Genomic DNA, 19,054 nt, shown 5'->3' on the forward strand with positions numbered 1-19,054 from the left:
TGCACATGTGTGTACATATGTTATGCAAAAGAATATGCACATGTGTGTACATATGTTATACAAAAGAATATGCACATGTGTGTACATATGTTATGCAAAAGAATATGCACATGTGTGTACATATGTTATGCAAAAGAATATGCACATGTGTGTACATATGTTATGCAAAAGAATATGCACATGTGTGTACATATGTTATGCAAAAGAATATGCACATGTGTGTACATATGTTATGCAAAAGAATATGTACATATGTTATGCAAAAGAATATGCACATATGTACATATGTTATGCAAAAGAATATGCACATATGTGTACATATCTGTTATACAAAAGAATATGCACATATGTTGTGTGTACATATCTGTTCTGCAAAAGAATATGCATATATGACATCTCTTCTGCAAATCCCAAAGTAAAGTTCTTTTTATGCTTATTCAGAATCCTCCTTCCTCACTTGGAAAATAAAAAAAAAAAAAAATCTCTGCTGTACGTACTTGTGATTGAAAGAAAATATTGTACACCAAAAATCACGAATATTGCTAAGAGAATGGCGGCACCATCTTGAAAACAAGGTAGAGAGCTACAAATAATTTCAACTTACAAGATTTTAGAAAGTCATTATGGGATCACTGGAAGAACTCAGTTTTACTTTTAAAATTTTTTTCTCAATAAAAATACTACTACCTGATCAATTTACATGAATTTTGGAATATTGTATTGTTCAGCTTTCAGGGATACAGAATTACACACAGACTAAAGAGTATATAGTGTAAAAATATAGTGAAAGGTTTTTTGTTTTTTGCTATAGTTATTTAAAGAAATCACATTAAAAGTAAATTTTATACTATGTAAAATTATAACATGGATTTTTTTATTTATTTATATTTTTTTTTTTTAAACACTTATTTAAAAACTTGTAATTTTTTTCTTCAGGGAAGTCAATTCTGGTTTTTTCTACAAAAGTGCTGCCGAACGCGAGAAGCTGGTGGATGCTGAGCGTAAATTCATTGATGACCGTGTTCAAAAAATTATTCAACTAAAAAAAAAAGTTTGCAACAACAACAATAAGAGTTTTGTGGTTCTCAACCAGAAAGTAAGTTGAACTCTTCTATTTCAAATTGTGGATTTGTTTTACCCCAATATTGAAAAATTATAATTTCACAAAAATCTTATTGTATACATATTTGCTAAGATAAAATAAGACTACACCAAAGTTTATGCAAATTCATTAAATAGTTTTGTTTTTTGTTTAATAAAATTTGATTGGTAAATGATTTCTAGTCAATATTATTACCGTTGAATTTTGTTAACGTCACAATAAACACAAAATTTGTGTCATTTTGTTTTATCTTTATGAGCAGTTTTTAATATAAAGGTAACACTGGGTTAATTCCTAATTTTGGTCTAAGTAAAACTGCTATATATTATTCTGATTTTTAAATCTTTTCTTGTTTCTTTAGGGTATTGATCCATTCTCTCTGGATTTATTGGCCAAGGAAGGTATTGTTGCTTTAAGAAGAACCAAGCGACGTAATATGGAGAGGTAAATGAAACAATTTTTTGTTTTTCTTTTTAATATAAATATGTAATATAATATAAACACTTATTAAATTGGGATTGTCTGGATTTTGATCCTTTTTTTTTTTTTTTGTGAAGTTCTATGTGATAATGCAACCATGTGCATTCACCTGGCCATGATCATCCCACATGTTGTTCCGGTCTGAGGCCATCTATCAATCCAGTCAGTGTTGCAATAAAAAATTTTCCTGGACCTTGTTTCTTTCAAAAAAACGGTCCCAGCAGGACTTTTTCCTCAAACAAATCCCTTTTTTGAAGAAAAAAAAATATCTCTTGGATAGTCTGACTATAGCCAGATATATCTACAGTTCTCTACCTCTCCCTTTTCCTCTGGCCAAGCATCTATCACTGTAACATCCGCTGTTCACATGCAGTAGCAAAGCGTGTTGCACAGTTCTTTTACACCTTGCCATAGAATTGATAAATATTATTTATTTTCTTTATTAATCCATTATTTATCCAGACCTATGATCTACAAACCTGTCACGGAACAAAAATGTCATATTCCAAAAATTATGTAAATTGATCAAGTAGTTTTTATATACATATAAAAAAATTTTTTTTTTTTTTTTTTATAACAATTAATAGTATATTGAGACCATTACAAGTCTGATTTAAAAAATTTTGTAGTTCGAATTAAGTTGTCTGCCTTTATTCAGTATGGTGGATTAAGACACGCTGTTCTCACTTTCTTATAAAATTGATTCTTAAAAAAAAAAAAAAAAATGAAAAAAACTACTTGATTTATGTGATTTTAAAACATTCTCATTCCATGATGGATACAGCATAAGGATTTTTATGTATTTTTGTTTTTTAATTAATAGAAAAGTCCACAATTCAATTTAAGATGAAGTAAAATATTGATTAATGCATTACACTAAATGCAAACTAAATATCTGTCAATAATTCCTCCTACTCCTATGTTAAAAACAAAAATGCAGAAAAATATTTAATGTACATACTCATTACTAAACAAAAAGATCATATTCCAAAAATCACAAATTAATCCAAGTGTTTTTATACAGAAAATTATTTTTTTATGATTTTAAGAGATTAATTGTAAATTGGGACTATTACAAGGCTGAAAACAAAACAAAAAAAATTGATGTTTACATTATCTGACTTTTTTTATTAAAGGAGGTGAAGAAAGACACTTCTTTCCTCACTTTCTCATAAAATTTGATTTTCTTAAATTGATTCTTTTTAACTAAGAAAATCAAACTTTATGAGGACTGTCTTGCTTCACCATCTTGAATAAAGTCCAATAACTCAATTTGAACATTTTTTTTTTTGTTTTTCAGCCTTGTAATGACTATTATTAATTATTAATGTCTTAAAATCGTATAAAAATTTATTAATTAAAAAAAAAAAAATACTTGAGCAATTTGTGATATTTGGAATATGACATTTTCATTCCATCAGGAGTATGCACATCATACAGATTTTTCTTTTATTTTTGTTTTTTTAATATAGGTTGAATTGTGGACAAGAACTAATTATCTGTTAAAAATGCTAATGCCAGTTTGTAAAAAAGAATGATAGCATTGAAGAACTATTAAATGATGACTTTGATAAAGTTTCTGCTAAATAAAAGAACCAAAATATTAGTCTAATTTCTAGTTTTTCTAGTAATTTTATCTTTTAGATTCTACTAGTAGGGCTACCCGACCTGGTATGGGGCAAAAATATAACCTATTTCTATTAAAATTATCTCTTATCTTTTTTCTTTCCATCCCCTCCACTCATCTCTTTATGCCCAGCCCATTCCTCTCTTTGAGATGAGGATTGATAATCCATATTTGGATTTTCCGGACCATTGTTCTTGAATGTTATTTTCACAATGATGTAACTTCTGATCTTAGTGTATCTTGTCAAACTCCTAGTGGATAAAGTACTTATTAAAATTCAGTTGTAAGTTATACCAGGGTTAGCACAAGCTTGAAAAGTCCTTGAATTTTGACTTTTGCCTTGAAAATGCCTTATTTCTATTATAACCTTGGAAAAATCCTTAAAAACATGGAAAAAGTATTTAAAAAAAGGCTTAAAAATCGTATTATACCCAGTAAAAATTTGTGTTGCAATATTAAAATTAAAATCAAAATAAATACTATTAAATTATTTTTTAAAAATACCATTAAACTACTTTTTAAATATTGAAAATAAAATCAAATACAATATAATTTCAGAATAATATATTATTGTGGATTCAAGAGTTGCGTCTCTTTATCACAAAACTACCGGATGTTTTCCATATAATAACATTGGAGAGTTTTGTGATAAAAGGACATCGCTCTTGTATCCACAATACCGGAAATTTAGTAGTAAAACGAACATAGCATAGACCAATCTACAATGGGGGAAACTCACATTTAATTGCATTTGGTTATTCGAATATAAATGGGTCAGGGACTGTAAATATGATTGTCAACAAGCATATTGTTTTGTATAGAAATGAAAATGACTTGTTTAAGGTTTTTGGCTTATTATATCATTGTTTATATATAAAGTTTTTTGAAAACTTAAATTTGTCTGGAGAAAACCTTGCAAAACTTTGAAAAGTCCTTGAAATGGCGGTTTTATTAAATATGTATGACTAAAAATTATGTATGATCAATTACCGCTGCTGCTGATTAAAGCAACTTCGACACCGGTGATCAACTGGGTTTGTCAGCATAAACTATCGTAAAACAATCTTGTAATAAACAATAAAATGAATTTACTCAGAAATTTCGAGGGGTTATTTTTGGCAAATATGTTTTTAAGTCCATACTCCTGATTTTTATTAACTATTTCTTACATGGACGATCTACTGAGTTCATTAGTACAAAAAATGTTATTAAAATAAGCAATACAATGACTTAGCCACAATTATTTTTGGCAAATTCTTAAAGATTGAGACTTTTTTCAACCCTATGTGCTACTTTTTTATTTTTGTAAAAAAAAACAAAAAAAAAAACTAATAAACAAGTTTATTTCTTTATTATTGAAATAAAAAACAAAACGACTTTATTCAGTCACAACTTTCAGGCAAGAGTTTTTTGCAAATTAAATCTTACAAGCAACCTTTTTCTTTAAAATTTGAATTTTGTGGCACAACAATGTTAACACTAGAAAATTTTTGTAAAAAGTAGAAGAAATCCTTATTATCGACTATTGTTTTTTTTTTTTTCTTTTTTTTTCAGTTAAACTTGAAACTGTCAAAGTTGCGTTGACTAATTAAACCCTTAATGATTGAGAATTATTTTTCTAATACAATGTGCCAAATAATTGCCTCAGTCTTTTAGGATTTAATTAGACTTACATAAAATTGTTTAATTTTTAGTCATGCATAATTAGTAAAATCAAGGCACGACTAATCTAAAAAATAAACTTTATTTTTTTAAAAAGATTTTTAACAAAAAAAAAAAAAAGTAGCACAGAATTGGAAAAAATAATTTTCAGTTTTTATGTAAATAAATACTTATGTATCTATTTACTATCTACCTTAAGAGAGAATAGTTAAAAAAAATTATTTTTGTAAATACTTTTTATATGAATCTAAAAATATATTTGCCAAAAAAAAAATAACAACTCGACTAAAACTTGTGAGTAAATTCATTTTGTTTATTTTAATAATACCACAACAGATTTTTATATTTTGTGCTAATAAATCCAGTAGTTTGTTTGTGTCAAAGTTGCTTTAATAGCAAATCAGCACCAGGAGAAAATAATCGTACATTTAGTAGTATATTTTTAGTAAACCTCATTATGTACGACCAAAATCTGGCATGACTAAATGTCCAATTCAACTTCTGTTGATTCAAGCAACTTTACGCATTGTATCTATATGACAAACAGGAGTAATCAATCCTACATTGATCGGCCATAATTTTGGTCGTACATTTTTAGTAAAACCCTTGAAAATGGACATTGAAAATCTGTAAAAATCCTATACACTCTTTCAGAGGTTGAAGGTTCAATCTTCAGTGCAGGCGACACTCCAAATACAATTGCAAATTACTTAAGACTTCTACCCAGTTATGGCTGATGCAACAAGAGTATGCTACTCCTGTGGAATCTTGAGTTCAGCAGAAAGATTCATAAGTTTCACAAGATACACCTGAAGAAGGTCGGGGGTTACATTGATTGAAACGTGTGATTAACACTCAAACTGAGGGCAGTAGTCCAAATATGAAAAAAAAAAAAAAAAAAATTTTAAATCAAACAATGCTTTTTAAAGATTCAACCATGAACAATGAACTCTAGATTGCAGTCTATATGATTGTATTCATGCATCAGTTTATCTTGACTGTTTCCAGGTTAACCTTGGCTTGTGGTGGTATTGCAATGAATTCTGTAGAAGACCTCACCCCTGAAGTTCTTGGTCACGCTGGTCTTGTTTATGAACATGTTCTCGTAAGTATCATTCCTTGTTGTAAGCAATTGTACTTGTATCAGTATGTAAATCAGGACCTTTTTTTTTTTTTTTTTTTTTTTGCAAAATGATTGACCAACATGAAAAAAAAAATACTCAGCCTAATTTCTACATAAGAAATATTGAATAACATTTCATAGAATTTGATCTGTGGATTATTCTTAGATAACATTAATGGTTTACATGTTCTGTGCAATTTTTCTTTATTAACAAGTTGAATTGTAAAAAAAAAAAAAATGTAGGTACGTATCTACATGAGAATTTGTATAACAAGTAAAAAGAAGATAAAAAGACATCACGAACAAAGTAATGATATGTCATCTTTATTTACTGGGGTTTAATTTCATCCTTTTGTTGGCGCTTACCAGTGTCTGATTCTTTCCGTTCTTGCATCTCTACACGAGAACTTGCATAATGGAGATAAAAAGAGGAGGTAACTCTACCTGAAACAAGGAGTTAGTTCCCTTGGTTGTAGTTCTTTTGTCCTAACATTATTAAACTTTAAAAAATATTTATTTTTAATGCATTTTGAATTTTGTTATTTTTAGGGTGAAAACAAATTCACTTTCATTGAAGAGTGCCAGAATCCTCAATCTGTAACCATTCTCATCAAAGGACCGAATAAACACACCCTTACACAAATCAAGGATGCTGTTCGTGATGGCCTCAGAGCCGTCAAAAATGCAGTGGAAGATGGTAAGTCTCATGTTCAATTTACTAATGTTTCTAAAAATTCTAATGGTGAACTGAAAAATTAAAGGCATGACATAAAAAATTACTTTGTTCAAAAATATTTGAAAATTCATTTTTAAGTTCTTGTTCATAATTCTCTCATTTAAAATTATTTTTAAGCTGTACCATGAACGTACCCGTATCAGAATGAAAATTTCATATTACAAAAATCATGTAAATTAAATAGATTTAACTAAGAAAATAAAGTTTTATGGGTGAGAAGGAACTCTAACATCACCATCAAACAAAAGGAAGATAACTCAATAATTCAAACTTTTTGTAAAAAGAAAATAACTAGGCCAATTCATGTATCACACTATATAGAATTTAGTATCACGCTGTAATTTAATCATTCTTGACATAAGGTCCTTAATGTCATATGTACTTGTTTTGCAAGTACTTGAATGAAATTTTCTCCGATGAACTCATAGTACTTGTGCCCCCTCTATGTAATAGCCCCAACTAACCCAGTAAGCAGCAAAATCCCATCTCTTCACTGAAGTCCCTAGATGCTAGAAATCCATTTATTCTAATAGTTTCTTCCATCGAACAGTTAAATTATGGAATTTATTTCCTGTATCCTGCTTCCTTGACTGTACTAAACTGCAGAACTTAGAATGTTGTGAACAGACATCTTGCTGCTCAACTTCCCATAATTCCCTGTTAGACATGATCCCAAATAATACCCCCCCCCCTATGTTTCAAGTGGCAACATGCCTTGTTCGGAGTGAAAAAAAAAAATGATTAAATAAATATGTAACCCTATGGCTCTTAGCTATCTTGTTTTATTTCTATTCAAGGCCACAACAGTTTAGTTATGGATTTCTTTTATTCAGGTTGCATTCTTCCTGGCGCTGGTGCTTTTGAAATTGCTGCATATCGTGAATTGATGAAGTACAAAGAGGAAGTGAAAGGCAGGGCTCGACTAGGTAAGGAAGGCTATCTTTATTGACCTCTTGTCAATCTAAATTTTAATTAATTTTAGGTTTCTGAATTTTTTAGATGATTCATTATTCATATTTATTTAGATTTCTACTGTCCACATGGACCCTTGTAGTGGATAAAGTACTTGGTAAAATTCAGTTGAAAGTTACTCTTCTAGAGTTCAATCCTCCTTAGTCCAGGTGACACTTAAAATAAAATTGAAGATTACTTAGGGATTCTACTCAATCATGACTGACACAATGAGAGCATGTTACTCTCATGGATTAAGTAAAGAATTGTTTTTGAAATTTTGTGTAGATTTCAGAGTTCGACAAAAAGATTGCCGAGTTTGAAGAGATACAACTAAAGAAAGTTGGCAGTTACATTGACCAAAAATGTGAAAATGACACTGAAGATGAGAACAGTAATATGAATAATTTAAATAATACATTTTAGTTTTTAATTCAAATTCATTGCATGAAGCATGCAGAACCTAGTGCATAACATGTAAATTTAAAGTGACATTGATATTTTGCTTACAATATATCCATCCAATTTGGGTTTCTTAATGTTGTAACAAAAGTTGCTCTTTTATCTGAAAGAAGTGGCCATGGTTGGCATTTATCTGCTGTAGGGAAGCAGTGTTTTTCGATGCCACCTTGTTTGCATATGATTTTATTGTTTAGAAAAAAAAACAAAGGAAAAAGACTACTGCTTATGCAAAATGCAAACATCTTTGTCGTAGAAAAGAACAAAATAAACACTCGATTGTTTTCCTTTCAACTTGAAATAATTTAGGAATTGCCTAAATATATCTTTCAGTCATGTAAATTATAAATCTTTCAATTGGAGAGGGGGGTTCATACCTTTCAATTCCCTCACTATCCAACAATCATGAGGTTGTTTGCATGGCAACTGAGAAGACTAACATGCTTGCCAGTCGGTTTGCCCCAACCTCCACCTTGAACCCAGAAAACCACTCCCTCCCTGACTTGCCTTTACAGACAAACGCCACCCTAGATCTGAAAATTACCTCTTCTCGGGTGCATGATATAAAAAACCTAGACATCTCAAAAGCATGTGGACTCGATTTCATCACGACTATGCTATTAAAAAAAATGCTCCACTGAGGTTGCGCCAGTCCTCTCCAAACTATACAACAAATGCCTTAACGAATCTTGTTTTCCTGATTACTGTAAAACTGCTTCTGTGGTACCACTTTACAAGAATTCTGGCGAAAGAACTGACCCATTAAATTAATGGGCCATTAGCCTCCTCTCGTTTTTCTCCAAATTATTTGAGTCCATAATTAACCAAGCTCTAGTCCATCACCTTACAGCTCTAAACTTCCGACCAACTAACCAACAGTATGGAATTAGGCAAGCCTGTTCTACAGCAGATATCCTAACAGTAATCTCTGAAGTATATACCATAAAATATAACGTATAAAGCAGGGGAGAGTAGAGCGGTAGCCCTAAATATATCTAAGGCTTTTGATAGTGTATGGCACAATGGTGTTCTCAGGAAAATCAGATCATATGGTATCACTGGATGAATACTTAACATAATTAAATCCTTCTTTCTATATATATAAAAGCGAAAATGTATGTGTGTACATTTTTCTTCGATGTCCACAAAAGGCTTCTTTCAAAGAAGCGCTTGCTCGGTTCACAACTTCTTAAAACTTTTTATATCATCTATAAATTGTAATATCTCGGAGTTATCCACGGAGCTCGCTTGTCTATTTAATTTTATTGACTTTCAAACGTTAATTATTCCACATTTCCCGCATCAGCACGCGTTACATTCGGTTTTCGGTATAAAAAAAAGCGAAACTCTACTCTAATCACAGGCCAAAAACCAGTTGTCTCAAGAGAGCTAAGTAACGTTTGTTCAATGTCGACTTTGTCATATCAGACTGTAGCTTTCATTTCGCTCCTGCTAATAAACAGGGAGCGGGTTTTTAAAAACAAACAAACCGATTTATTCACCTCATTCAAAACTGTCCCGCACAAAATCGTAACTGCTGAATACCTATCGCCATCACGTCAATCAAAAACGCGCACCTGTTTTTTTTTTTTTTTAAACACTTTACTATTTTCCATCTGCGTGTTGTGAAGGCTTCGGTTTTTTTTTGTTTTTTTTTCACATTTTCAGGTTTTTTTCACATACCCCGAAAAACACCCGGGCAACACCGGGTACCCCTCGCTAGTCTTAAATAAGAGAAGAATCCAGGTTGTCTTCGACGGGCCTACATCTAAACAATATGATATAAATGTGGGTGTATCTTGGGGGAGAGGGTCTATCCTTGGATCTTTATTATTCCTAATATTCATAAATGACCTCCCTGATAAAATTGTCGGTGAGATGGGTATATTTGCAGATGATACCAAGCTCTATAACATGCACGAGGGGAAAACAAATGAACACATATCTAAGGAAATGACAGAAACACTAGAGGAAGACCTCTAACCTGTAGTGGAATGGAGACAAATGGATGGTCGCATTCAATGCTGCCAAGACTAAGCTGGTGTCCTTCAATAAGAAACCTTCTAAACCATCAATAGCTATGGCTAAAGATACATTACCTGACAATACTTCAAACTCCTCGACTTAACGTTCATAGGAAACATGAGTTGGAACAGATACATTGAGAGCATTGCCAGGACTGCTGCGAAGAAGGTGGGATCTCTACAGTGCTAGAAAGTTATTTACGCTTGAAAGTACCCTGTAACTCTACAAGGCCACCATTTGCCCATGTATGGAATATTGTTGTCACATTGTATTGGTGCATCTGCTACTAGTCTCTCGCTCCTGAACAGGGTTCAAAAGAGAGTTGCCAACCTGATAGGTCCTGAACTGTCATTTAAGCTTCAACATCTGCTTGACTGCTATAGAAATTTATGCTAAAAAATTCAAATTAGTTTCAATAACAGTTAAATTTTGTTTCAGAAGCTTCGAGATGAGGTGATCTAATTTGTATTTGGATTATTTAGAGTACTGTTTTCAAAATGTTAGTTTACTCCCTACGAATTAAATAAGAGGCTCAGTTTTTAGACATGCACCCGAAAAAAAAGTTGTAATATTGTGAATATAATACTGAAAATGAGAATGATAGTCCAGATAATCAAATTATCAATTCCCATCTAAAAGATTTCGAAACATAATTGTGTTTTATTGCATATGTGTCTTGATACATTGGACATTCTAGCTAAATATGATCTATTTATGGGAAGTCATTTGTTGAAAATTTCAGTAATGTAAAAAGAAGTCAATATTTTTATTTATTATTTTTTTTTTAATTCTTTCTTTTCCACAACCATAATTGTCTTAAATTTATATAAGGTTCCAAAAATGTTATATTTATAATTACAAAGAAAATTTATGGAGGAAGATGTGATCTGTACCCAATATATATTTGAGTGTAAAAAATTCCTACTTTGGGGGGTGAGCATTAAGAAGACAATCCCCTCTTGTTAATTTGAATGTCTTTACTTGTCGTTGCAGGTGTGCAAGCTTATGCTGAAGCTATTTTAATCATTGTGAAAGTCTTGGCACAGAACTCTGGTCTTGATCCACAAGAGACAATGGTGAAACTCCTCCAGGAGTATACCTCTCCTTCTCAAGCTGTCGGTATTGATATCAAAACAGGTAAGAACTATGAAGAGAGTAGACATTTTGTTTGTTAGCTTAGTGTCCATTGAAATATATATATATATATATATATATATACTAGTAAGGAAACCCGAGGTTGCCTGGGATTGAATGATGATGATCAACGAATATTTCACACTCCTATATTTTTATTGTCATCGAAATCTGTGAAATTGCCCAAGAGGAAGCTTCACATGCCTCCATGCAGTAACAGTCCAAAATGTTATTCTACATTGCACTGTAGAGAACCTACTGTTTCTTTTATAAAATTATTTTATATAAACTTCTTTCCAGTTAGCAAAAAAAATAAATTTAAGAAATTTACGTGCGGGGTTTGAACCTACAGACCACGTCATGTAAAGAAAAAAAACCCACCTATTTACCCACAGTAGAATTTTTACGTTGCTAAGCAACTGTGGAAAAAATGGCTTTACAGATGATAGATAAATTAAAATAACGGTTTTGATTATCAGTAATTACCAGAGGTATTCTGAGACAAAACTTAACTCGCTCCTAGACTTATACACTAAAGTTCTGAAAATTTTAAAGAAAATCTCTTCAGCCATTTCAGAGTCTAAGGAACGAACTCTCACACACACACACACACACACACACACACAAAGTTGCATTTATATAAATATGTGTATATATATATATATATATATGTATATATATATATATATGTATGTATATTAGATGTTTTCAGCATGTTAAATTGATTTAAAATGAAGGCTTTATGCACAGTTGATGGTTGAATAGTTGAATTTGTGCTCATTTTTGCACTAAATATGAATCTCTATTAATCTTTAACTGTACATTGAGTGGATACTATAATACTTACTATGCTGCACCTTATAGTAATGGTCCATACAAAATTTCAGGCAGATCAATTCAGTAGTTTCTGAAAAAAAGTGGACACAGACTAAGAAAAATACAATATAGATGGATAGCACTTTCTTCGCCTAAGTTGTATATTCGGGCAATTTGCAAACTGATGACATTTTTAATTTGCTGATAGAATATCATTTCATTTGTGCATTACAATTGTAATATTGATTGGATCTAGAAGCAAAGCGTTTTTAATAAAATAATCAATAATATAGCTATCCTTAACCTATAAGGCTCCACTATCTTATAAATAGAACACCAAATAATTTCTTAAAATCTGCAAGATAATATATAATAGTATTGCTTACCGCATAATTACTCTGAAGAAAGGATAAAATTCATTTATATTTCTCATTTTCGGCAAATCTCAAACGACTAGAAGTGTTTGACCTATATTGCCTTCACCAAATCCTACAGGTCTGTTGGCACCATTTTTTTTTTTCCTATACACAAATCTGAACTCTGCTGGATCATCCCTCTTAACCAAGTACTTTTAATGAGGAAATGCAGGAGAGTTCATCTGCAAAGCAAGAGCTCCAGATGCCCTTACACACCATCAAAGCTAATGTTGAACTTTGTGGCGGTATTCACCCAGGATGAGTTGAGCTAGCTCCTCTTGTAGCACATACAGTGCCACAAATGCAAACCACGCATGACAGTTCATAACGGCCAATATATAGTGATGGGGATTATTCAAATTTTCAATTGTTTCCATAAAACTTCTCACAATAATTAAAATAAAAGAGAAAATCCACTGCACTTTCCACATCAATTTTTATAATTTACTATTAATGATAATCTTGCTTTTGAAATAATAAGTCTGTCAGGATTAACACTTATGGAAGAAATTAATTTTTACTTAATAATTGCCAGCTAAATATTCCTGAAATAAAACGTGTTTTTCATTGTTTATTTTTTAATTGTTTTTTTTGTTTTGTTTTTTTCTTTTTAATAATATTCTGTCTACCATAAAAATAATGGTTAACTAAATCTTCAAATCTAATAACTGGATGTTACTTTTAACATATTTAAATTAATGAATATGATGTTAAATAGTCAGTCGGAGTATATATGTACTGTATGCATATATGGCGTGTATATATGCATGTATAAATGAGTCTATTTACGTTTGATGTTATATCATGTGAAATGGTCTGTTAATTATTTGTTAATTATCTATTTGCATATTTACTCTTTTATTTGTTTAACTCTTTTTTTAACGGCCTTATTTAACTTTTTTTTTTTTTTTTTTTTTAATGGTTCATGATCATTTAGCCTCTAAGTGTATCTTAACAGCTCTACTCATCTAGTCTCTGAATGTGGGTGCGTGTGTGTCAGAACATACAGTAACATATGCATAAAGACATACCTGTCTTCTGCTGGGCTTCTGGGAGATTTGTCAACGTCTTGTTGGAGCTGTTTCTGTTACGATGTATGCAAGACAAGAACCCAAGACTTTGTTTTTATATATATTTTCTTTATTCATTCGCAGGCATTTTGTCACAGCAGACTGGAGTGAATGACGGTCTTTGCTTGTGGTTCCATTTGGAAACTGTTGCCTCCTTATGGGGAACCTGTTTCCCCATCTTGTCTCTTCGGTGTCTAAGAACAAACTCCTAAAATTAACTCGGTTTATTCAAACCAGAACCCCTGACATGTCAGATCCGGTCCCTGTTCGCATACTTTCCGGTACAACTTGATCAGTCACAGAGTTTGACCCTTGATCCTTTCTGCACCTGCAATCCTCACTCGACTATTGTTTCCCACAATTTAATCTATTGTTTACTTTGCTAGACAATTAGATAGATGGATAGATAAACTGATAACTGAATAAATTCTTTCTACTCGGCGTTGCCCTAACATTGACATGTCGTCTATTTGTGTTAATGTATTTCGTGCGATCGTCTCTAGTTATGTGTATATTTATAACAATCTATTTTTGTGCATTTTCACATATAATAAAGGGACGGATACAATTCTATAGAGTCTACATCGGAGAATAAGGAAACATACTTTCCAGCTGGTTGATCTTGCGTTGACGGATCCTTGGAAAAAAACACAATATGTAGATTCTTACAACAGAAGTCTTGTTTGTAATTACAGCCTTTTTCTTTTCTTTTCTTCGATATTACTCATTGAAAAAGGCATGCTGGTCTTCAGTTTGGCATCTTAATTATCGCTCCCACACTTGCTTAGAGACATCACTATTCGTTGACTGTCTTTCTTGACCTTCGATTGCAACTCCCCGTTACACACTGACTTAACTAATGTCTTACATGTAAATCTAAAAATCATTGTCATCACTCGCATAACCAAACAATCAAAACTCCTCATGTTTTATTTTTCCCAAAATCTATTGATTATTTTCTTTGTCTGATAAATTTCTGAACTGCCTCATAACATGACATTTCATCCATCAAGTTACATTCCTAGAAATTATTTAATGTAAATATTTTTATTTTTCTAAAACATAACTTTTTGCATCGATAACATTTTTTTATCTAAACAACAATAATCATCAAAATCAAATATTAGCAAGACTAACCGGTGTTTTCCGGGAAGCTAATTACATAACAATGTTATCTCTGATGATGGTGAAGAAATTTGCTGGAATGCTCAATCATTTGGGGCTCGTTCCTACACGTGTCTATCATGTATCCGGTATTTTATATAAGTTTGGGATTACATTTCTGTAGAGTATGATTATTTTTAAATTTTATTTATTTTCTAGGTGACGCCTTAATACCGATTGATGCTGGAATTATTGACAACTACAGAGTCAAGAAACAACTCCTACATTCATGGTAAACCTTTTATTTATTTATTTACTAATGCACCAATGTCTTCAAGGAAGACTGGATATTTTTTTCATTGCTTTTCAACTTACACCTTTTATAGTCGCTTGACAAAAAAAAACTTGTTTTTGCAATGACCTCTCACATTTTTTTTTTTTTTTTTTTTTTGACTTGTAAAGAACCAGGCATAACACAAAATACTTCATATTAGCTACTGCTGATGCCGTTGTTGAGCATCATTTATTCATACATTTTTTTGTATGAATTAAATGTCTTTTGTTGAAATTTGTTTCCCTGATACCTTTCTAGTTAGAATTATTTTTACAAAGACATCAAGTTCCTCGGGGAGGGACCATATGAAGATTTCCTTCTCTATGGAATGAACTGGATTTGTAGTTAGGTTGTCGGTTTGTGTCGTCGGCCACAGTCACCTCCTTGATGTTGATGTTTAGCTTAAACCTTGCTCTTGAAGGATTACTTATAACCAATTGGAAAATAATCATTATTTAAAACTAACTTTAACTCAACATTGAATATATTACACACATACATATGGAATATTTAGTATAGGTAATAATTGATATACTACAATTGTGAGCTACTCTTTTAGTGAATTTGTCGAAATAACTACTAAACTGAAAGTATTGCTTACCAAGCAAGAATATTTGCCAAAGAATGCTTGAATGATAAGTACTACGTGATTATGACCGTCTTAGAAGTTTTTTCTTAGAGATTTGCAACGATAATATTTTAAAATGAATAATTATATGCGTGTGTGTATATATATAATATATATTTATTCATTTTCTCTTTTTTCTAGTTTTAAATGATTAATAACTTACAATTTTTATTTTGTTTAATTTTCGTTTTGTTTCTTACTAATCTTTTTCTTTTTTTGTCCGTTTTATTTTTGTAGTACCGTAATTGCAAGCAACCTTCTTCTTGTGGACGAAATCATGCGAGCAGGAATGTCGTCTTTGAAAGGAACCTAAAAAAATGAATTGAACTTATCCAATTTATTTAACTTTTTTTTTTTTTTTTTTAATTCCTAAGAATTGTGTTTAATTCTAATACAAGGCTACCTTTTTTTTCCTGTTGAGTTGCACATAAAGCTGTTTCTCTCTTTCAAAAAGTGTTTCTATTGTCAGTGACTTTTTTATGAAGGAAACACACATTCGGTATGCTCAGTTTCACTGTTTTCTTGTGTGCATCTCTTGTGGTTGGGTGCCTCCATTAATGCTCTCCTCTCCCTCCCTCCCTCCCTCTCTCTATTTCCCTCTTTGTTCCCACTCTCTCCCCCTCCCCCATTGTCTGTGTTCATATATTCTGCTTTTTAAGAATACCCAACCACAAATCCATCTACTGTCATAAGAACAAATTGCGATTCATTTAAAAACTGATAAATAAAAAAAATTAAAACAAATGTTAATTTTGTTTTTTTGTTTTTTTTAAATTTTGTCCATGTTGGAATTTTTGTGATCGGAAATATTTACAAAAAATATTTAAAAGATATATATATATATATATATATATATAATTAATAGCTGGTTCTTTGATAAACTGATGCATTTGAAATGAATGTTTGTTTAGAGCACAATTGAACCATGATACTTGACTTTTGCATTTTAAACTTTAATTCAAGCTATTATTTACAGATAATTTTATAAAATCAGCAGTAGATTCTTTACAGTGAAACGTAGATCACAATTTATTGTTTACCAAGTCATTGTGGAATGGCACATGAAGCTTCCTCTTGGTACACTGGAGGGAGGGGGTCTCTAACTAGAGCAGGCAATCAATCAATTTGATTGTAAAGAAACTGGTGATTCCATCAATTTTGAACAAATTTCAAACAACAAGTGGAACATCTATTGATCCACATTAAATCCTGGACAACGTGGGGTCTTCCTGCTAGTGTGTGTGTCGATATATATACACAGCCACTCATAAATATAGCCCCATGTGTCATATTTACAGTCTGATAGAAATTGAAACTAAAAACAATCCACAGATACACCACTTAAGGAATTAAATAACATTTTAAAGGGACGCAACTAAGTATTGCATTTTTCTTTTTTTAATGTAAATAAATAATTTATAAATTCTAAGAATTTATCAGAACCTTTTTTAATTTTTAAACACGTTTTCAACACTAGTACAGTATAATTACGTTGACACTGATTCTCGCTGTATCACCAAAGTTAAGCAACATTGAACCTGGTCACTACTAAATGGGTGACCATTTGGAACGTCCAGGTGCTGTATGTACTCTGCACTTATTTCGGCATTGTTTCCAGTTGTCCTGGACTTCCATGCTACTGAATTCAAATTCAGGAGAGGTGTGGTTAGGCATTGTGCAACCCTTGCCTCACAATTACATATGCAGCTGCCCCTACAAGGAGTATACTTTGTCTTTAGAGACTGAACAGAGGCTTTGATTTCAACACTAAAATGCATGCCTACAATTGTTCTAAAAATTAAAAATAATTAGCAATCGAATGATTTTCGTATTTCTGAGTGGGCTGTGTATGTATTAGCAGGGAGACCCCACGTTGTCAGGATTGCATGTGGATCAACAAATATTCCATTCTCTTGTATTTTTATTGTCATCAAAATTGATGAAATCACCCATTTTTTTAATCAAATCGATTGATTGCCTGCTCTAATTATACACTCTCTCCTCCTCCACAGTGCACCGGGAAGGTGCTTCACATACCTTCCCACAGTGACTTGATCCACAATAAATTGTAATTTCACTGTAGAGAATCCATTATTGATTTTATTAAATTATCTGTAAATGATGGCTTGAATTCAAGTTTCAAATGCAAAAGTCAAGTATCATGGTTCAATGGTTCTCTAAACAGAAATATTCATTTTGAACGTGTCCGTCTTATGAAACCCCCAACTGTTGATTTTCTGAAATTATTTTTACATAATCACTTGAATTAAGCATACCAAAGGTCAACTATCATGGTTCAATTGTGCTTTAAAAAGAACATTCATTTTGAATGCACCCCTATTTTATAAAAAGATTTTACAGTTGATTTTATAGGCTGAGCCTTTCTGCTTGTGCGGTGATAAAACTTTTCCAATACAATCGTGATTAGGTTGTATAAAAGTATTAACTTTGGTCAAAATCATGTCTTCCTTTAAATAGTATTAAATAGTAATAACCCTGAAACAATGTTAAAAAAATCGGAAAAAAAAACACTGTGTATAGGGGGTAAACTAAAGAATAAGCGAAGTTAAAAAAAAAAAAAAAAAACGTTTCCCGGGTGTTTAAAGATGTAAAAGAAAAAAAAGAAAAAAATAGTTTTGGTCGGGAGGCGAGATTGAACCTGGAAGATTTGATGCGGAGTTAAACAAACACCAACAACTTAATCGTGTAGGCTAGGAGTAAGAGGAATTGATTAGACTGTTAGAATAAGGCTTATAATGCCAGTGAAAGAGGTTTGATTGACAGATAGCCACTAAATGAGGTCATCGCGGGAGCGTTACGAGATGACATAATAAATAGATCTCTCTCTCTCTGTCTTCGTGTGTGTGTGTGTCTCTCTCTCTTTTCGTCTTCCTTACTCTAAAGAGAAATAGTGTTACTAAAAAAGAAAATGGTGTTTGGCTTTGTTTTTTTTACAAAAACAACATCGATTGTTAATATTTTTTAAGCATATTTTTTTTTTTTCTTCACATTATCGTATCTAACTATTTTTAACGTGTTAATAACTTTGGTAACGTTTTCATAGCGTGTAATAAAAGAAAACAGAAAAACGAACGTTAAAACTTCTAAAAAATACCCCCCCCCCCCCAAAAAAAACAAAAAACGTGAAAAATGGCTTAAATAAACCTGTTTCGATATTTAAATTTTAAAAAATCAATGGGTACCCGGGTGTTTTTGGGTGTGTGTGGTCGGTAGGGGGTGGGGGTGTTAATGAAAACCTAAGAATAAGCGAAGTAAAAAAAAAAAAAACAGAAAAAAGAACGTTACGTGAAAAATGGCTTAAATAACATTGCTTCAATATTTAAATTTAAAAAATTGTCCGGGTGTTTGTAGATGTGTGTGTTTTTG

General features: G+C 31.6%; 1 protein-coding gene across 1 annotated transcript in view; it reads left to right on the forward strand.

The window, feature by feature from the left end:
• LOC145255581 (T-complex protein 1 subunit zeta-like) overlaps positions 1-16,411 on the forward strand; it is a 41,593-nt gene extending 25,182 nt beyond the window's left edge. The window contains exons 8-15 of the mRNA XM_080114051.1: positions 937-1,096; positions 1,464-1,546; positions 5,880-5,976; positions 6,544-6,691; positions 7,564-7,656; positions 11,159-11,302; positions 14,925-14,997; positions 15,905-16,411. Coding sequence (XP_079970177.1) covers positions 937-1,096; positions 1,464-1,546; positions 5,880-5,976; positions 6,544-6,691; positions 7,564-7,656; positions 11,159-11,302; positions 14,925-14,997; positions 15,905-15,980 — 874 coding nt within the window. The 3' untranslated portion in view covers positions 15,981-16,411. The remainder of the gene's footprint in view (positions 1-936; positions 1,097-1,463; positions 1,547-5,879; positions 5,977-6,543; positions 6,692-7,563; positions 7,657-11,158; positions 11,303-14,924; positions 14,998-15,904) is intronic.
• Positions 16,412-19,054: the final 2,643 nt, after the last annotated feature.

This window comes from Euprymna scolopes, chromosome 31 (assembly GCF_053919585.1).
Source record: "Euprymna scolopes isolate OS-2025 chromosome 31, ASM5391958v1, whole genome shotgun sequence".
In the NCBI taxonomy this organism is placed as follows: Eukaryota; Metazoa; Mollusca; class Cephalopoda; order Sepiida; family Sepiolidae; genus Euprymna; species Euprymna scolopes.